Source organism: Aulonocara sp. 'chitande type north' Nkhata Bay, linkage group LG12 (genome assembly GCF_057382095.1).
Source record: "Aulonocara sp. 'chitande type north' Nkhata Bay isolate Kocher_YH1m ecotype deep benthic linkage group LG12, A_spYH_male_GT1.1, whole genome shotgun sequence".
Lineage (NCBI taxonomy): Eukaryota > Metazoa > Chordata > Actinopteri > Cichliformes > Cichlidae > Aulonocara > Aulonocara sp. 'chitande type north' Nkhata Bay.
Window position 1 is genome coordinate 32,133,992 of NC_141355.1, and position 16,558 is coordinate 32,150,549.

The 16,558-nt window shown below is 38.5% G+C and overlaps 1 protein-coding gene across 1 annotated transcript; it reads right to left on the reverse strand.

Moving 5' to 3' along the window:
• Positions 1 to 583: 583 nt before the first annotated feature.
• On the reverse strand, positions 584 to 14,449 carry krt1-c5 (keratin, type 1, gene c5). The gene is made up of 9 exons (XM_086315162.1): positions 14,301 to 14,449; positions 13,054 to 13,439; positions 12,757 to 12,839; positions 11,208 to 11,364; positions 9,103 to 9,267; positions 8,068 to 8,193; positions 4,989 to 5,206; positions 3,805 to 3,836; positions 584 to 2,517 (listed from the first exon to the last, which is right to left on the reverse strand). Exons 2-9 carry the CDS (start codon positions 13,429 to 13,431, stop codon positions 2,402 to 2,404), a joined length of 1,275 nt encoding a protein of 424 aa, XP_086171288.1. The 5' UTR covers positions 13,432 to 13,439; positions 14,301 to 14,449; the 3' UTR covers positions 584 to 2,401.
• Positions 14,450 to 16,558: the final 2,109 nt, after the last annotated feature.

Below are 16,558 nucleotides of genomic sequence, written 5' to 3' on the forward strand. Positions count from 1 at the left end.
CCCTCAACACACAAACACCTCTAAGAAAGATAAAATCCTTCAGCGACCAGACAACAAAAACTCAAAGTGGCTGAAATCCCCAAATGACATCCTGACTGCACACGGAGCACTTTGTTTTCACAAGGAAACAAAAGGAGGAACATTTCCCAGTAAAAAAAACCACACAAAAACAAAGACGAATCCTCTGGGTAGACACCCAAGTATCTTTTACTCGAGTCGCACATACAGCAAAAAAGCCCAAAACAAACTCTGATACGATTCTTACCTGTTCCACCTGTTGCACTTTGACTGTAGGCTCTTTGTTTCTGCATTGACATCTGACTTTTTCATACACCACCACAGCAGACCACATTAAACACTGCAGGAGCTTGCTCTGCCATCTTTTTTGTAAATTTTCACTTTAATGTGAACACAAACTCACAGAAACACACACACAAAGGTTGTTACCCGACACTGCTGGATTCAGGTTTGGTAGTTTCTGCTCTGTAGGTGCAGAATCACATTTCGTTTTTGTTCTCTGAGTATGAGTCAAGGTTTCTGTTTGAAACAAACCCAGAACACAAAACACATTTTAATCACTGAGTTTTATTGGCACTGTAAAGCCGCTTTGGTTAAAATGTTTATTTGGATATTAAAAGTACATAACAATACTTTCAGTAGTTTTTCACAGTGAAACTATCACACAATAACAGAGTTGGTACAGTCACTTTATGAATGACATTATTGGCACAGTTAAGACAAATATTTAAACACATTTAGCCTCCAGTGATGATCAAAAGAAAGGATTTAAAGTTTAGGAAATACTTTCATTTTCACTTTTCACATATATTAAACCTTTAAAATATTGGAAACCGCAAAAATACATGATCATGTTTTTTCCTGGATGTTTCATTTTAATGCAATTTGAGCAAAGTCATCTATGACAGCATAACGGGAATAACATGCTGTGGCAGATAATTTCAAAAGAAACTTTTCTAACAGCTCAACAAATATCAACACAAACTGTTTGCGGGCAGTGTGTGTGCTAGCTAAAGCTGCCCAGAGATGGAGAACGACGTAAGAAAGACAGGACAGAATAGGAAGAACAGGGGTTATATTTAAAGGTAAGGACTGCTCAGTGATATTTGAAAATTGTAAACTGTTACTATCATGTTTTATAGTATCATTTTTAATCAAACAGTGGGTCTGTTTATGATGTGTTCTGATAAATTATACACTTTCATATTTTTTGAAACATCCTGCGAAACACACTGAGGTAAACTAACTAATTCAGATTTTTCAGTGTTACGCTGATGGATTTACAGTGAGGCAGTGTGTTGGACCAGTGTTGGACTGTTGTGTTCATGGTCAAATTGGGTTACATCCAGTGTAGCAAATTTGATTTTAGGCAGATGATGATGTGTCCTACATAACAGATTCAAGCTGACTACATTCATTAGAATTGGAATACAGATTGGAATTTTGTTTGTAGTCTCACATACTAACATAATTTTATGATGATGATGATTATTATTACTACAAGCTTCAGTTAGCTTTGCACAAAAATCGCTGGTAGAAATATCCTCTAAAAGTACTTTTAGTACATCTCAGAGCCTGCACTTTTACCGGAGTACTTTTTAAACACAGGCTTCTGTACTTCTATTTACATAAAGAATACTTTTGCCACCTGTGATGATACTGGAAAAAGAACATTTTATGTATATTATTTGCATAACCGGGTCTTAATTAATAATTTCTAAAAATATGTGAAAATCTTTCATGCTGCAGAACTAGGATATATCAGTAATTCCATTTTATTTTAGAAAATAGTGACGAGAAGTTGCATTAAAAATGGGTTGACCTTTTCAAAGACATTTTAAGAAAATTAAACTTCATGGATTTGATTTAAAGACTGAAAAGCACAACAAAGACCATCACAGTGCATCATTTTCTAAACTGACTGTAACCCTCAGAAGTGTGGAAGCAATTATAAATCTTTAGTCAGACTTATTTTAGTATTGAAGAAGAAGAATCTGGTCAGCCTTGTTCCAATACACTGACAATAACATGTGATAATCTTGTGATGTCTTATTCATCACTGCTGATCACCACAACCCTAACCCTACGGTAGAAGAATATGCCATTTTTGCTTCTTTTTTCATATTCTTTGCAATCGTGGGAACAAAAAAGTAATTTTAAGTGATGTGTATAAACTATTATTATGTAAGACTATTATATAGGAAAGAAGATCTTTTTATATATCTCCAAAATACAGCTGTATGGTCACAGCTGGAGCCATTATTTAAACCTCACAGGGCTAATATTATCTGTGATTAAATAAAGTAAATAAAGAAAACAATAATTTGATCCACAGTCAGCTAATGCTTTATGAAACATTGCTTCCGTACTGATGCACTTTGGTTCATTTTTTGCGTTCCTCGATCTCCTCCACCTCGCTGGACTCATCGACTACTTTGCCATTGATCATTGTTTGAGTGACGACTTTCACAATCTTCCTAGTCCTCACATCGGGGTCTTCTGTAACACAGGAGCGAACAATGGTTAGTCACACTAATGCTGCTAATCTAAAGCCACAGAAAGTGTCATTAACAGTGTAACAACAGTGCTATACTCAAGAAGTTTATATTGAGGCTACGAAGCCACACTGACCCCGAGAAAAGGGATTCCTACTTTCCCCGAGTGAGTCATGTACTATTTTGATTTTTTTATGATCCCGTGTGAGTATCAAGTGAACACATGTTCACAAAAGAGTTTGAATAGCAAAGGAAAGGATCAGATTTTCCTGCATTGTTGGCCTACTGGAAGAATTTAAGATGACTAAAATTACCCAGCTTTACAAGAGAAGACTGTAACAGACATAAAGGACAACAGCACTCAAGTTCTTTTTATACTGACTTCCTATAGAAGCCTGTACTGAAACATGGGACCCTTTTGCAGTAGTGATGAATTCTGGCCTCTGGTATGACACTGGATACCATTCAACAATGGTTTTCAAACTTTTTTTTGCCCAGAGCGCACCAAAGTTTCGAGGCACACCTGTATTCAAGTGTGTAAAAATAGATTCTGTGGCCTCGATCATGCCTGCTTGAGGATAAGCTGCAGAAACTGCTGATGAGTAAGCCTTCCTTTTTTACATTGGTTGCATTTGAGTGATGTACATTTCATCACCAATGAGGTGAAAACGAAGCTCCGAACTCTAATTATTTGTCCAAGCAAAGCTTTACTAAAATTTTACCAAATAAGAGTGTGTTGCTCAGAGGGACTCCATAATAGTGACAAGACGTCCCACCTCTGCAAGCGATAATATCCAGTTAAGTTGGCCTTAAAATGCATTGAAATTGGTGGATTGTAGTGTGACAGTGTGCCGCAGTGAGTCACAAAACATTTTCAGAAACACGAACATCTGCATCGAGCCTTGAATTTATGTCACTCTGTCCCAAGTCGCATAAATTCTCAAATGTTTGGAGCACAGACAGCAGCAGACACCGTGGATAAATATCTATTCTATTCTCTTGTAAAGTTCTCTAGAGTTCTCTTGTAGATCACATTTTTAGTTGGTGCGTTGTATTAAATGGCTGACAAGTGGACATCTGCAACGAGTGTCACGATCACAATTTAACACAAACCGTCGACAGCCTTTATATCTCTGGTTTAAATTCAGCAGTTTTAAAGCATGTCAACTCTGGCTCAGAAAACTTGTTGGATTTCAAGTGCTTCTCCCAGACTAGCATTATCCAACCTAAACTTACAGATGACACGCTCAGATTTGCAACAGATTTGTTAAATTTAATAATCTGAACTTACTTTTAAGAGGTGGAGGGGGAGTTTCTTTCACCCTGTAGGACAAAATTATAATCAGTGAAGGCAAAGCAGAAAGCAGGTTCAAGCAAATACAGTTCTGCATTGTGGGAAAAAACACTTTGTTCCCATGTTTTCTTTTGTCTAATTATTTATTGCATTTTATATTTATTCTTTTTTTCACTGTAGTTATGGGTATCATTTATTACACCTTGTCACTAATATTCATACCATTTAAGGTCATTAAGCTTGTTTATTAAAACTAAAGTACAAACTAAAAGAAAAAACATTTTAGTTAATGATTAAAAATGTTTTAACTAACTGAAACATTTATGCTTAGTGTAGTAAAAATGTTATTACACCTTGCTTGATGAGGCATTGATGCACATTTTTATTGAGAGTCTGACCATCGGTCAGTTGCTTTTAAAAAGTTATGTGTTTTTATTAAATTACCTGCACTGATTTTTCTAAATTTGGTCTCAGAGACATGCCCTCCATACAGTAATTAAAAAGACTAAAACAAAACAATGAAACTAATAACAACTAAACAAAAACTAAACATTTTCAAATTCTGAAAACTAAACTGAAAATAAGTAAATCAACTCTGAAAACAAACTAAGAAGAAACTAGTTTAAAAACAAAAACTCAAATATGAAATAAAAATACTAACTAGAAAGCACAAAGCTATAATAACTCTGATATGAACAATCATAGTGAACTGAATATGATGCTACAGTTGCTTCTGGGTAGCTTAATTTTAACTCTGTCCAAAGTTTAGTCTATACAAACGTATGTGCAAAAGTAAATAACCAAATAAAATATAAGGTGTTAATAAACTTGAGATTCCTGGTACGCTGATTTTTCCGTGTAAATGCGACCCCTGTTTCTAATCTATGCTCATCTAAAACAAACTGTGGTTAAATTTACTGGACGGACATGATAATCTTATTTCTGCTAAAAACAAAATGCACATATGTCCCAAAATGGAGAACAAGTCCTTTAATTCGAAGACTAATAAATGTACAAATGCCTCCTTCTTGTAGAAAGTATGAATAACTACAAGAGTCATTTGTTTTTTTGATAATATTCAAGTAAAAAAATATGCATTTGAAAAGGAACTGGTCCTGTGACTGTTGTTATTTTGGGACTGTGCATCCCTTAGGCTTAGATTTGTTTTTCTACTTGCTTACATGTCCTCTCCTTCCAGCAGCCTCCTGTAGGTGGCGATCTCCATCTCCAGGTTCTGCTTGATGCGTAGTAGCTGCTCGTAGTCAGTCTTGTTGCGCTGCATGTCCAAACGCAGCTGAGACAGCTCATCCTCCAGCTGTGTCAGAATGGCCTGAAGACGGTCCATGTCCACAGAGTACTTGTGTCCCGATTCTCCGAGATTTCCCTCTAACACGCTAACCTGTAAACACAGCATACTGATGCTGAATAGCCACAACAGATAACATATTCTCCTCTGTGTTACATAATTACTAGAGATGGCACGATACCACTTTTTTATGTCCGATACCGATATCATAAATTTGGATATCTGCCGATACCGATATGAATCCGATATAGTGTTTTTTAATCAACAAAACTGTTTTTTAAATATCTTGCTGCATTTTGTATAAGTTCATACTCAAGTTTAAAACAACAACTACACTAAAGCTATTCTGTTATACCTGTATGCAAAAAATAATATTTCATAGTTCAGCAATACTGATCAATCTAATAAACTTAAACCTACACCATCCTCCCTATTCTGGTATTTTAAAGAGTACTTAGCGTAAATATTAAGCAACCTAACTAATAGAGTTCCAACTCCCAGCAACAATAAAAATAAATAAATAAAAAATAGGGAACCACCCCTCACGCTCCACCTCATGATGCTTAATCGACGTAATCAACCTTAATTTGATGCAGTGTGAAAAAAAAAAAATGCACAGAAATCAATTATTTTTCAAGAAATATTAAATAGATTCAACATCTTTCTTCAACAAAATTGCAGACTGCACAGATGGTACCTTCCCAAAGGAAAAAGTACTATAGCTTACTAGGGTATATATATTAGACTTAATAGTTACTATATACAGTAATTGACTTCTATTCATTTTACATCAAATTAAAACTTTGGGTGTCAGATAATTATTTATTAAAAGCTAGACATTTTAAATGAGAATAAGAAAGAAAAGTATGTCTTTGTGCCCCCTTTTCCCTGTTCATGCCCTATCGGCCCCCCTGGGTAAACTTTGCTAGATCCGCCCCTGCACAGTTACCAGCGTCAGCTACGTAGAAAAAGATCCTGGAGTAGAAAGTAATATTAAATACATTCTAACAATAGCTTATCAAGCTTAAACGTGCTGCTGTTGTTCAGCCGCTGGTTTCCTCTTTCTGGTGCAAAGTGGGCCAAAAGCAAACTAGAGTCACGGACTCCCGACAGAAAAGCCGATCAGCTGATCGTTAAGCAGTTTCATGATTGAAGTAGCAGCCGGAGAGCGAGAGGCAGTCGTTTGTTAAGCTTAACGCGGGAATGCTTTACAAACATTCAGAGATGGACTTACACACTTGCTTTACTTCTCTCGGGATAACTTTATCGGAGATGAAATGCCGGGTTGCTAGCGAAGCTCCACATGCAGACCACAGGTCCCGCATGCCACAGCCGCTCTATCACGTGATGCATACTGCTCCAACGTGCTAACGTTCTGAGGTGAGTTACGGCATGTTGCAAGTTTTGTGAGGTGCTTTCGTGATATTTAATGGATCGGATTACATTTTTTATTTTTCTCCGATATCCGATCCAGTCATTTAGGTCAGTATCGGACCGATACCGATACGTAATATCGGATCGGTCCATCTCTAATAATTACTAAAGCTGGCTTGAATATTCAGACAGGTCGCCTCCTTCGCTATATGTCATCAAGAACTGCGTTTAAGGAACAGCTTCATCCTGAGAAGCACAGATAACAGTCTGAGCATGCATGGTTAAAAACACATAATGTCTTTGGGAACAATAATCAAATTTTGAGTTAGTTGTCTAAAATGTCGTCCTTTGCTTACTTAAGATGGGACTGCTCACTCTGATATTAAAATATATATATTTTTTATTAAAGTGAAATAATTAATGCTCTAATGTCTGTGCTCTAAAGATGAAGCATCAATAATGAGGGTGCTGGCTTAGGGTGAAAGTAGAATAGACTTGCCTTTTGGGGAATTAATTACAGAGGAATCACAAATAACAAAATAACAAAACAGCCATTTAAATATTTAAAACTGCATGAACATTTTTTTTGTTGCTCTTAATGGCATTTAAATTGTCATCGATTGTGTACACAGTGATTTCCGACAGTCAGAAAATTTTAAAATGACACGTTATTCTTGATTTTCTGACTTTCTTTAAATCTTTAACTGCTAAATCTCATCAGTAGTGCAAATAGCTAAAATGAGGCACTGGCTATAAGAAGCTGAAATGAAGCCGTTACTGTAAAGGATGCTCAGCACCAGGAAGTAAATCTTTAGGAGACTAAAATGAATCAATTAAAACATAAAGAAGGATCAAAGCTGTGTTAAAGGTTTGGCTTTGTTAAAGGTTTTCACATTTCAAAAAGTAGTATAGCAGTCTTAATTTTGGGAATGGCAAAAAAAATATTAAGTTGTAAATTTATAGTCTGATACTCCTGCTCTAACGGGCTGTATGGTCTTCATGCAACAGTAGAAACTTTGAGGATGGAGGTAAACACAGTGAGGATAAAACGGTAAAGCCTCCATATTAACTCACTGTTCACACGGACCATAAAGAGTGTCACCACTGTCAGAAAATCAGTCAAAAACTGCTGCTTTGTAATTTTACCTATTAAGAAGTTTTCCTGTCAGCACTATAATACGTCTGCATTCATTACTGTGTGATCAGGCTGAGCAAATATCTGAAAGCTACATTTGCCTCCAGTGAACATGTCTGCATGCTGTACATTATTACTGAGTTCACTGGAAGTGGAGACAAAACACCAGGTTTTTGTGTCTTGTCACACTGATTGATTGTGGAAACATTATTAACCTGCTGTGTACATTGTATCTATACAGCAGCAGCTCTTAACTGACAAAAAGAAGGTAGCTGTTACCTATAGCTAGTCTCGACAAGTGTGCGGGGGAGGATGTGAGGATGGGGTGAGGACCAGTCATTCATGTGCCCTCATACAGGGTTTCTAATGTCTCCGTCTCACGGAAACCTCACCGCTGAAGAAGATAAGTAGTCATTCAAATGTATATGAACAAACTGTACTGTACCTGTTTACGAACGCTTTCAAGCTCAACTTCTAGAGCCTGAAGGAAACGCCGCCTCTCACTGAGCTCACTTTGGGCACAACGCAAAGCCTCGTTGCTTTCTTTGACCTCCGACTGTACTGCCTCTAACTGTAAACACATAAAAACATAACATTCAAAACAATTCAACACAGCACTCAACTCAGGGTGCTTCATACTGTAAAGTAAAGACCCGACAACATTAGGTAGAGAACCCCCAAAATCAGGCAATCCCTTATGACTTGGAGACCTTGAAGAGGACGAACGTGCTTTAACAGGAAGAAACCAGAACCAAGATCAGGGCGGAGCAGTTATCTGCTAAAACTGATTTGGTGATGACAGAGAAGGGAAGGGAAAAGAAAATTAATGTAGTAGCATAAAAATGCTCGATGAGTAACAAGAGGTGAAGTACTTGATTACTTTCTAGCTGCCTAAGCTGGTTAACTAAGCAATGTTTCAGGTCAACCTGATGCAGCGCTAACTATAAGCCAAAAGTGAAAGTTTGAAGCCTAATTAGTATATCATTGAACCTAGTTAGGGAGGTGGTTCTGGTAGCTGAAGGCTTTGCTTCCAGTTCTATTTTGAGAAACTCTGGGAACCAGACGTAGGCCTGCAGTCTGAGAGTGAAGCGCTCTGATGGGATAATATAATGCATTAAGGTCTTTAAGATGTTATGTGGACTGACCCTTCAAGACTTTCTATGCAAGAAGGAGGATTTTAAATTAAATGATGAGCTTAACAGGAAGCCGGTGAACAAACAAGGGACAAATATGATCCCTCGCTTTCTCTCTTTCTCTACTCGTTTGGACCAACTGACAGCTTTTCAGGGAGTTTTTAGGACATGCTGATAAAAAGGAATGGCAATAGTCCCGACTAGCTGTAACCAATGCATCTAGTTTGTTAGGATAGGATAAATTGTAATTTTTACAATATTGCAGAGATGAAAGAAAGCAGTCCTACATATTTATTTACTGTGGGGAAAAGACAGAAGAACAAGAGCTGGTTTGTGCAGTTACACACCTTCTTCAGGTACCAAGACTCGGCCTCCTCCTTGTTCTTGCGAACAATGCCCTCATATTGGACCCTGAGTTCAGCCAAGATGGCCCCAAGATCAGGACTTTGAGCCGCATCCACCTCCACGTTCACCTGCTCATTGTCCAAACGGGCCTTCAGGGAGTTCATTTCCTGCAGACATTTAAAGAAGGAATGGAGAGAAAAAGCAGCATCTTACTGTAGATGCACTGTAATGTAAATCATGGTTATAACAGAAATATTTTGATGTCCACCTATTAATCCACCAACTTCAACTTCAAGTGGTTTTACTACACTTAGTACTGCCTTTTGATAGAGACATTGAGCAAACAAAAAGAAGTTGTGTGCTAAAAGAGCTGCTATATTAAATGAAAACCATTAAATGCCTCTGGTGGATTAAGCTTGTAAACTGAGATGTTCAGGGACCAGAGCTGAAATTTAGAAAAAGGTCTGATGTTCAGATGGAAAAAACCTGTTGTCTGCTTGTTTTGTTTGTTTGTTTTAATAAAGGAGGAGCTTTGAGGCTTCCTTTTAACTGGTGTGAGACTGTTTCAGCAGCGTGAGACTGAAGGTGAAAGTCATGCCATCAGCGCGAGAGCTGGTAAACCTGCTTTAACATCATCCATGTTGCCTAATTGGCTGTTTGTTTTCAATGAGCTAACCTATTGTTACAGCAGATGTAGGTTAGAGTCAATCAAAACTCTAATGTACTTTGTTAAATTAGCTTTACACGTCTCCCCTGTGTTCCCTGTGACTTCTTGTGAAGTCAGTCTTGTTTTGGTGCTTGTTTATCTTTCTGTCTTTGTGTCATGTCTGAGTTTCTCTTTCCGTGTTCCGTTTCTTCCTGTTTCATTTTGGTGGTTTGTCGTGTATTCAGTTCTATTTGCCTGTCACCTGTAATTAGATGCAGCTGTTCTCACACCTGTTGCTTGTTCCTCGTTATCCTCTGCATATATATGTGTTGTCTCATTCATCCCTTGCCCTTTATCACATCCTCTCTCATGGCCGTGTCCTTCCTCGTGCATTTCCCCAGATGAGTTGTACTTTCAGCACCTGACCTGCTGCTCTTTGTTTAGTTAAGAGCTGTGCAAAATAGTTGTTCTGGAATTTTAATTCTCGCCTTCCTACTTTGACACCCATAATAACATCAGCTACATGTGCAGGAGTAATCCCACAAAATCAGCTCAGTTTTCATATCACAGAAACTTCACAGCTCTCCGATAACTATTTTACGCTACCATTTCTCACTTCCTTTAAATCTTTACAGTAGTTGTAAAGTTTTTATTCACAACATATGAAGCCTCAAGAAAAAGCCAGTGCCAAGTGATAATCTTCAGAGGACTAGCCAAATATAATAAGGTTTTTTAAAGAAAGAATCCCACCGTGAATTAAAAGTTATTACTGTATTGTTCATAAAGCTCACAAGATAATTAAAGTTTAAATGAGTGATCACTGTAGCTGCCTAAAAGAGTGCAACCACAGGTTGTGTGTCAGAAGGCTTCATCTACTTCACCTTTGCTACAAATTAATTTCTGAGACATTTATATGGTAGCTGCATCAACACCTCTTGGGTTTTGTAGTTCTTACTGGCTGCAACAATTATGAATTTTGTTTTGTTTTTTAATTCTCGATTTAAGAAAAATTAGATGTGTTGAAAAATAACAAAATAAAAAAGCTGCGCTGTACAGTTATGATAACACTCTAATTACAGTCAGTCAAATTTTATACATTTTTAAGACAAAATAAAAAATTCCCTCTGTGTAAAATTCAGTCTACATCCTGGACACCACACCTGACTGCCTAAACACACACAGACTGTTGCGATGACTGGGCTCAAACACTCCTGCTTTGTGTACATTGGAGTTACCTCGTTATCTTGAAGCAGTCTGGTTACAAAGATGAAGGGTGTGTCCCTGTACTTATATTATCGTATTTCAGACACCGGACACTGTTTAAACCTTGTGGGAGAAAACACAAACTGACCTGGCAGAGAACTAGTTTATATGAACTTGTGTCTTGTGAAGAAGATAATAATAATGGATATGTAAACACTGTTTAACCTCTTGTAACCTTCGTTTTGGCAGCAGTCTCACCTCCTGGTGATTCTTCTTGAGGAAGTAGAGCTCCTCCTTCAGGCTGTCCAGGTCTCCTCGGAGAGTGGCGATGATCTGGTCGTGGTCTGACTTTGCTCTCCTCAGAGCCTGACAGTCCCTCTCCACTGACTGGCACAAGGTGGCCTCTGCCTCCCATCTGCATTTAAAAAAAAACAGCATTAAAGACAAGATTAAATCAAATAAATGAACTTTCACACTTGTGCTGTAGCTCTGCACTTGAGAACAGAAATATCTGATGTAGTCAGGTTGGATATGAGCAATCAACAGAATAACAGCTGTGACTTTATTTCCAAAAGACCCATGTGTTGTGTTGAAGAGATTTCATATATAGAAATATGTACCACAATTTTGTGGCAAGTCAGCCAGGCAAATCAGTAAGAATGCACACATACATTACCACAACATTCTGGGAAAAGCTAAAATTTCTTGAGGAAATGGGGGTAAATGCAGAAAGTAATCACAGAAATTACTTTTAACCTGCCAGCTCTTCCTGTACACTATATCCAAGTAACCACGTTACCTATGGTGCATAGAGCATTTCTAGTTGTGTCAATGTGTCTGAAGTGGCTACTTCCTGCTGTCTGTACATGTGGAAAATATCCCAACACGATTCCCTGTAAATTCTCACAAGTTCATGCTAAGAGAAAAGGAGGTCATCAGTAAACATGTGCAATTTTAGGCCAGGTTTGTACCTTTTGTGTACATTATTGAAAAATACTCATTTTCATGAGATCTGAAAATACTGCAGATTATTTAATACAATCTTTCTGTACCTATAGATCAAAAATATTCCTGCTTCTGCATAAAGAAAAAGACTTTTGAACAAGTACCAGAAGTGACACTTCCACGCTATTTTCATTTTTCCTCAAGTACCTCAGGAGGCAACTAGCTCTTAAAGAAAATCAGTTCCCATGAACTTCTACATTAAAATATCCAACTTTACAACATTAAATAGCAGATTTACAGCCTGTTAACTCCTTCGTGTGGATACTGGTGTTAGGAGTGTTGACACTTTGATTAACAGGCACCTGATAAAGGCAGCTGGAGCTAATTAGTAACTCTTCTGTGAATTTGGCACTGAGGCCACTCAGGAATGGATGCACAAATGTGAAAAATCGCATGCAAACTCCTGCAAAGCTCAAAGTTATTAAGGTCCACACTCACTTTGCTGTAAATAACATGAATCACTGTCAGCTGACATATTACTCCCTCACATTAGACCACAAAACATACTATCAACACACTGTGAAAAACACCAGCAGCAGGTATTTCCTGACTCTGTCACCTTTAGCTTCACCTTACCAACTGTAGAATCTCCGTAAGGGGACGATTCTCTTTCTGGCCTGCACCATCTATCATATTCCCCTCTAACTAATGTTGCCATTGTTTGGTACTGGAGCACCCACCGTGGGAATAAGGCATTTATTTTGGCCCCTGACAGAAAGGTCATTTATTCATACTGTTTTGCAGTCTGGCGCTCCCATGTGAACACTCACAGCCAGGGAAAAGACTGCAGTGTGACACTCACTTGACCCTGAAGTCATCAGCCGCCAGCTTGGCATTATCAATCTCCAGCATTATACGGGCATTCTCCAGTGTCTTCTTTCTCACCTAAGTGAAAGAACACAATGCACAGCAAGTTAAAATTATGTGTAGTTTTAATGTGTCTAGTTAAATATTAATTTGTTAAGTTGAGTTCTTCCACCAAAACTGCACTTTAAATTAGAGAATTCATGACAGAACATCACGCACAAATATTATTATTTTTTTCTCAAGACAGGAAGTCTTAAAATGAATTGTATAGTCTAAAGCACTAGACACTGACCTCCTGTCCAATGGCATGGGCCTGTGCCATCATCCCCTCAATGTCGTACCCTTTTGGAGCTCTGTCCAGCATAAGCTGCTTGATCTTCACCTCCAGCTCAGCATTGGATTTCTCCAGTGACCGCACCTTGTCCAGGTAGTTGGCCAGCCTGTCGTTCAGGCCCTGCATGGTCTCCTTCTCGCTGACGCTGAGGCCATTGGAGAGGCTGGAGCCCAGCACGTTGAGGCCATTGCCCAGAGAGAGGGAGCGCGACAGAGTGGCGATCGAGGAAAGATTGGAGACAGAGGGTTTGGAGCGGATGCTGCGTCCACTGCCCCTCACAGAGATGTTGGAGAAGGAGGGCTGCCGCACTGAGCGCACAGAGAGAGCAGATGCCATGGTGTCCACTACACAGATAGTTAGATACATTCAATAAGGATCAATAAGGAAGACAAAAACACACCTAGAGGTTTTTTATGCCTATCATACACCAGAAAACTCTGAAAGGGCTAAAAGTCAAGGCACCCTGTCATATCTTAAGGTAGTATGTCATTAGGCATTGTTCAAAGAATGGAGTCACTATTTACTAGGTTATAACTAGTTTCCTTTTGAGATGATTTCCCATCAAGAAAATAAAATAAAAATATTAGTAGATTGATACATGAACAGGCTGTCATGGCCACTTCTGTCTTATTTTGTTCTCAAAATCACCCAAAAGGAAAAAACAGAAAGTACTTCAGAATAGACAACAATGGTTAGGAAAACAGACAGTGCACACCTATTGGTTCTTAAAGTCACATGATTAATCCAGCAAGATCAGCCATTTGATTTGTCTTGTTGGATTTGATAGATCTGAAACAACTCTGAGTTTTATGACTTTCTACTAAACGATTGCCAAAAATGTAACAATAAATGATTTTCTTGAGATCCTGAAAAACTTAAAAAGTCACTTGGATCACCCTGTAACATTTTTTGTCATCTTTTGTCTCCCTTTTCCAGGTTTCTGTTGAACATTCAAGCAGGAAATATTACCAATCATGTTTCTGTTCTACTAAAGAAACACTGTGTTTGAAATACAAGTGCTGGATACCAAGCATCATCACTCTTTCCTCGTCACAGAGTTATTTAAGAAGAACAGCAATGACGTTCTAGTAAATTTCAAGTCCTTGAGAGCTTTACATCATCCAGAAAATGTGTTCCCTATTCAGCTACTCTGAGCTGTAAATTGATGAACAGAAACAGAGGAAAGGGACAAAAACAGTATTTACCTGGAGCTCAGTTGTTCAGTTGGTCTCTTCTTGTCGCTGATGGTGAGAGTGATTGTTGTTGCTGGAGCAGCTTTCACAGGTGAGTCCGGCTGTAGAGGATCAGCTATCCTGGCTGGGGAGGAGCCAGTCATGTAACCAATCCCACAACAACAAAGGAGAGGATGCAATATGACACCTTGTGGAGGACTGAAAAAATACAGAGGTGCACATGAGTTTAAATCAATGTGTCCTTTCATTTGAGGAAAAACTGTACTGCTACTGTCAGTATAGTTTATAGTTTAACCTGCTTTTTTCAGGTAATATAAGTATATCTAAGATGAATATGGCAGAAAAAATCGTTCAAAAGAGAACAAATGTAATAGGTTGTTGGGGGAAAAAAGTTGCATTCACTCAATATTGTTACATAAAAAACAAGCCAGTCCTGCCCAGCAGAAAATTTGGCCTTTACTTCTATATTTGTCCTCACAATAGCTTCCTCAGACTTGAATCTGACCTGTCTCTTTCCACAGTGGTTGTATTGAGAGCAGACACAATGGCTTTAGAGTGATGTGAGAAGGCTTCACCTGAGGACGGCCAGCCAGGATGGGAAGAAACGAGAGGAAACGGGAACAATGAAGAGAAAGAATGAAAAGAAAGTGAAGACCCCTGAGAAATACACAAAGAAATGCAGGGCGTAGTTGTGGATGAACTGGAAACCTGGCTTTTATTTACACACTCACAGACACCCACACCCACATCAACACGCACAGGCACCATTTTATAAGGGTGAATTGTCTCTCAGCCCTCTATTTCCATCTTAGAGCATATAATCCCTTGTTACTGTTGAAAACATGTATGACTTTTGATTTCTTTGGGCTTTATCATGCCAAGAAGATCAGAGCTCTCAGTGACAGTGACCTGATTTAGTGCTGTATGAATTACATCTCACTGCAGCCATCCCCGGCCAGCACTCGTCTGCATTGGCCAGCTACATTCTGGGACAGCTCACGGTGGAAACTTTCTTTTGTGCCGTTTCTAAGCTAACCGTAAAAGTCACCTATAACCTGTCTGTTTCTACAGGCTGCAGGCACAGTAACATTAATGACTTAAAGCTGTCCATCTTGGCCCAGAATGAATCAAACAAATGGATATTAACTTAAACTGAATGCAGTCTTAACTGCAGGACAAGTGTGTCTGTATTACAGTGTCACTACATTATAATGTAATACAACTGGATGCATACATGTTGTACAAATACACTTGTGTTGATATTCGTTACATTTTTCTGATGTATGTGTGGGATCTTTGTTCCTTAGTCAAAGGGGAAAAGCCGTAAAACTGATTCTCACAAGCACAAAAGCAAGACATAGCAAGGATACAGCGACATCATGTGGCTTAAAACACATACTACAGCAGAGAACTTAAGTATTTTTAAAGCTCAAATTTTCAGACACAAGTTACTTGAATTATGAAGAGACATGGTATGAAAATGAAACGTTATATAGAAATAAAGATTTATATTCCAATAAAGTGCAAAACCCTTGAGCTACTCCTGATTTCTTTATGACCCAGACGTTCTTGTAATTTTTTAAAGCGGTCTTGAGCTGTAGGTCTCTAGGCTTTCTGAAAGGCACCGGCTGCTTGTTCACTCATTTTTCAGTCCAGTCTTTGTATTTGACCATTTTCAGGGGAATTATGTTTAAGTTACTTAGAAATGATTTATAAATCATTCAAGCACAAAAAGGGAACCTATAACTCAAGGGATGAACCAGTGATGTGTCTACACACAACAGACAACTTGAGGATAACTTTAAGTATTCTAAGGATATCTCAGCATGTTCAGTGTCTCCTTGAAAAATTAAGTAAATATGACAAATGGAGGTTGTAGGCTTCAAAAACGCTATCTACAGCAGATGAAAAGCATCTAAAAGTCCTTTCCTTGAGAAATATTGGGAGAAATACAGCAAATCCCTGACATAGGTCCAGTCCAGGTCAGGGGAGTGTCTAAAGCCATCTGTGAGCTAGCCTCTGTCATGGGTTGGGTCTGTATTTCAGACAGTGGTGTTGGAGGATCTTGTCAAATTTAATGGAATTATGAATAATCTGATCAGCATACTTTCGCAGTAAAAGCCGTGCTGGTGGCAATACTGTCAGTCATAGATCAGCGTCCCCAGAGCCCAGAGCGCAACATCCCTGAAGCAGTGTAGGATCAGCTTGACAGAAAACGGAACAAAAAGCAGTCGACATAAAAAAGCTTCTTCTTCAAGAGGCCTTCAAGA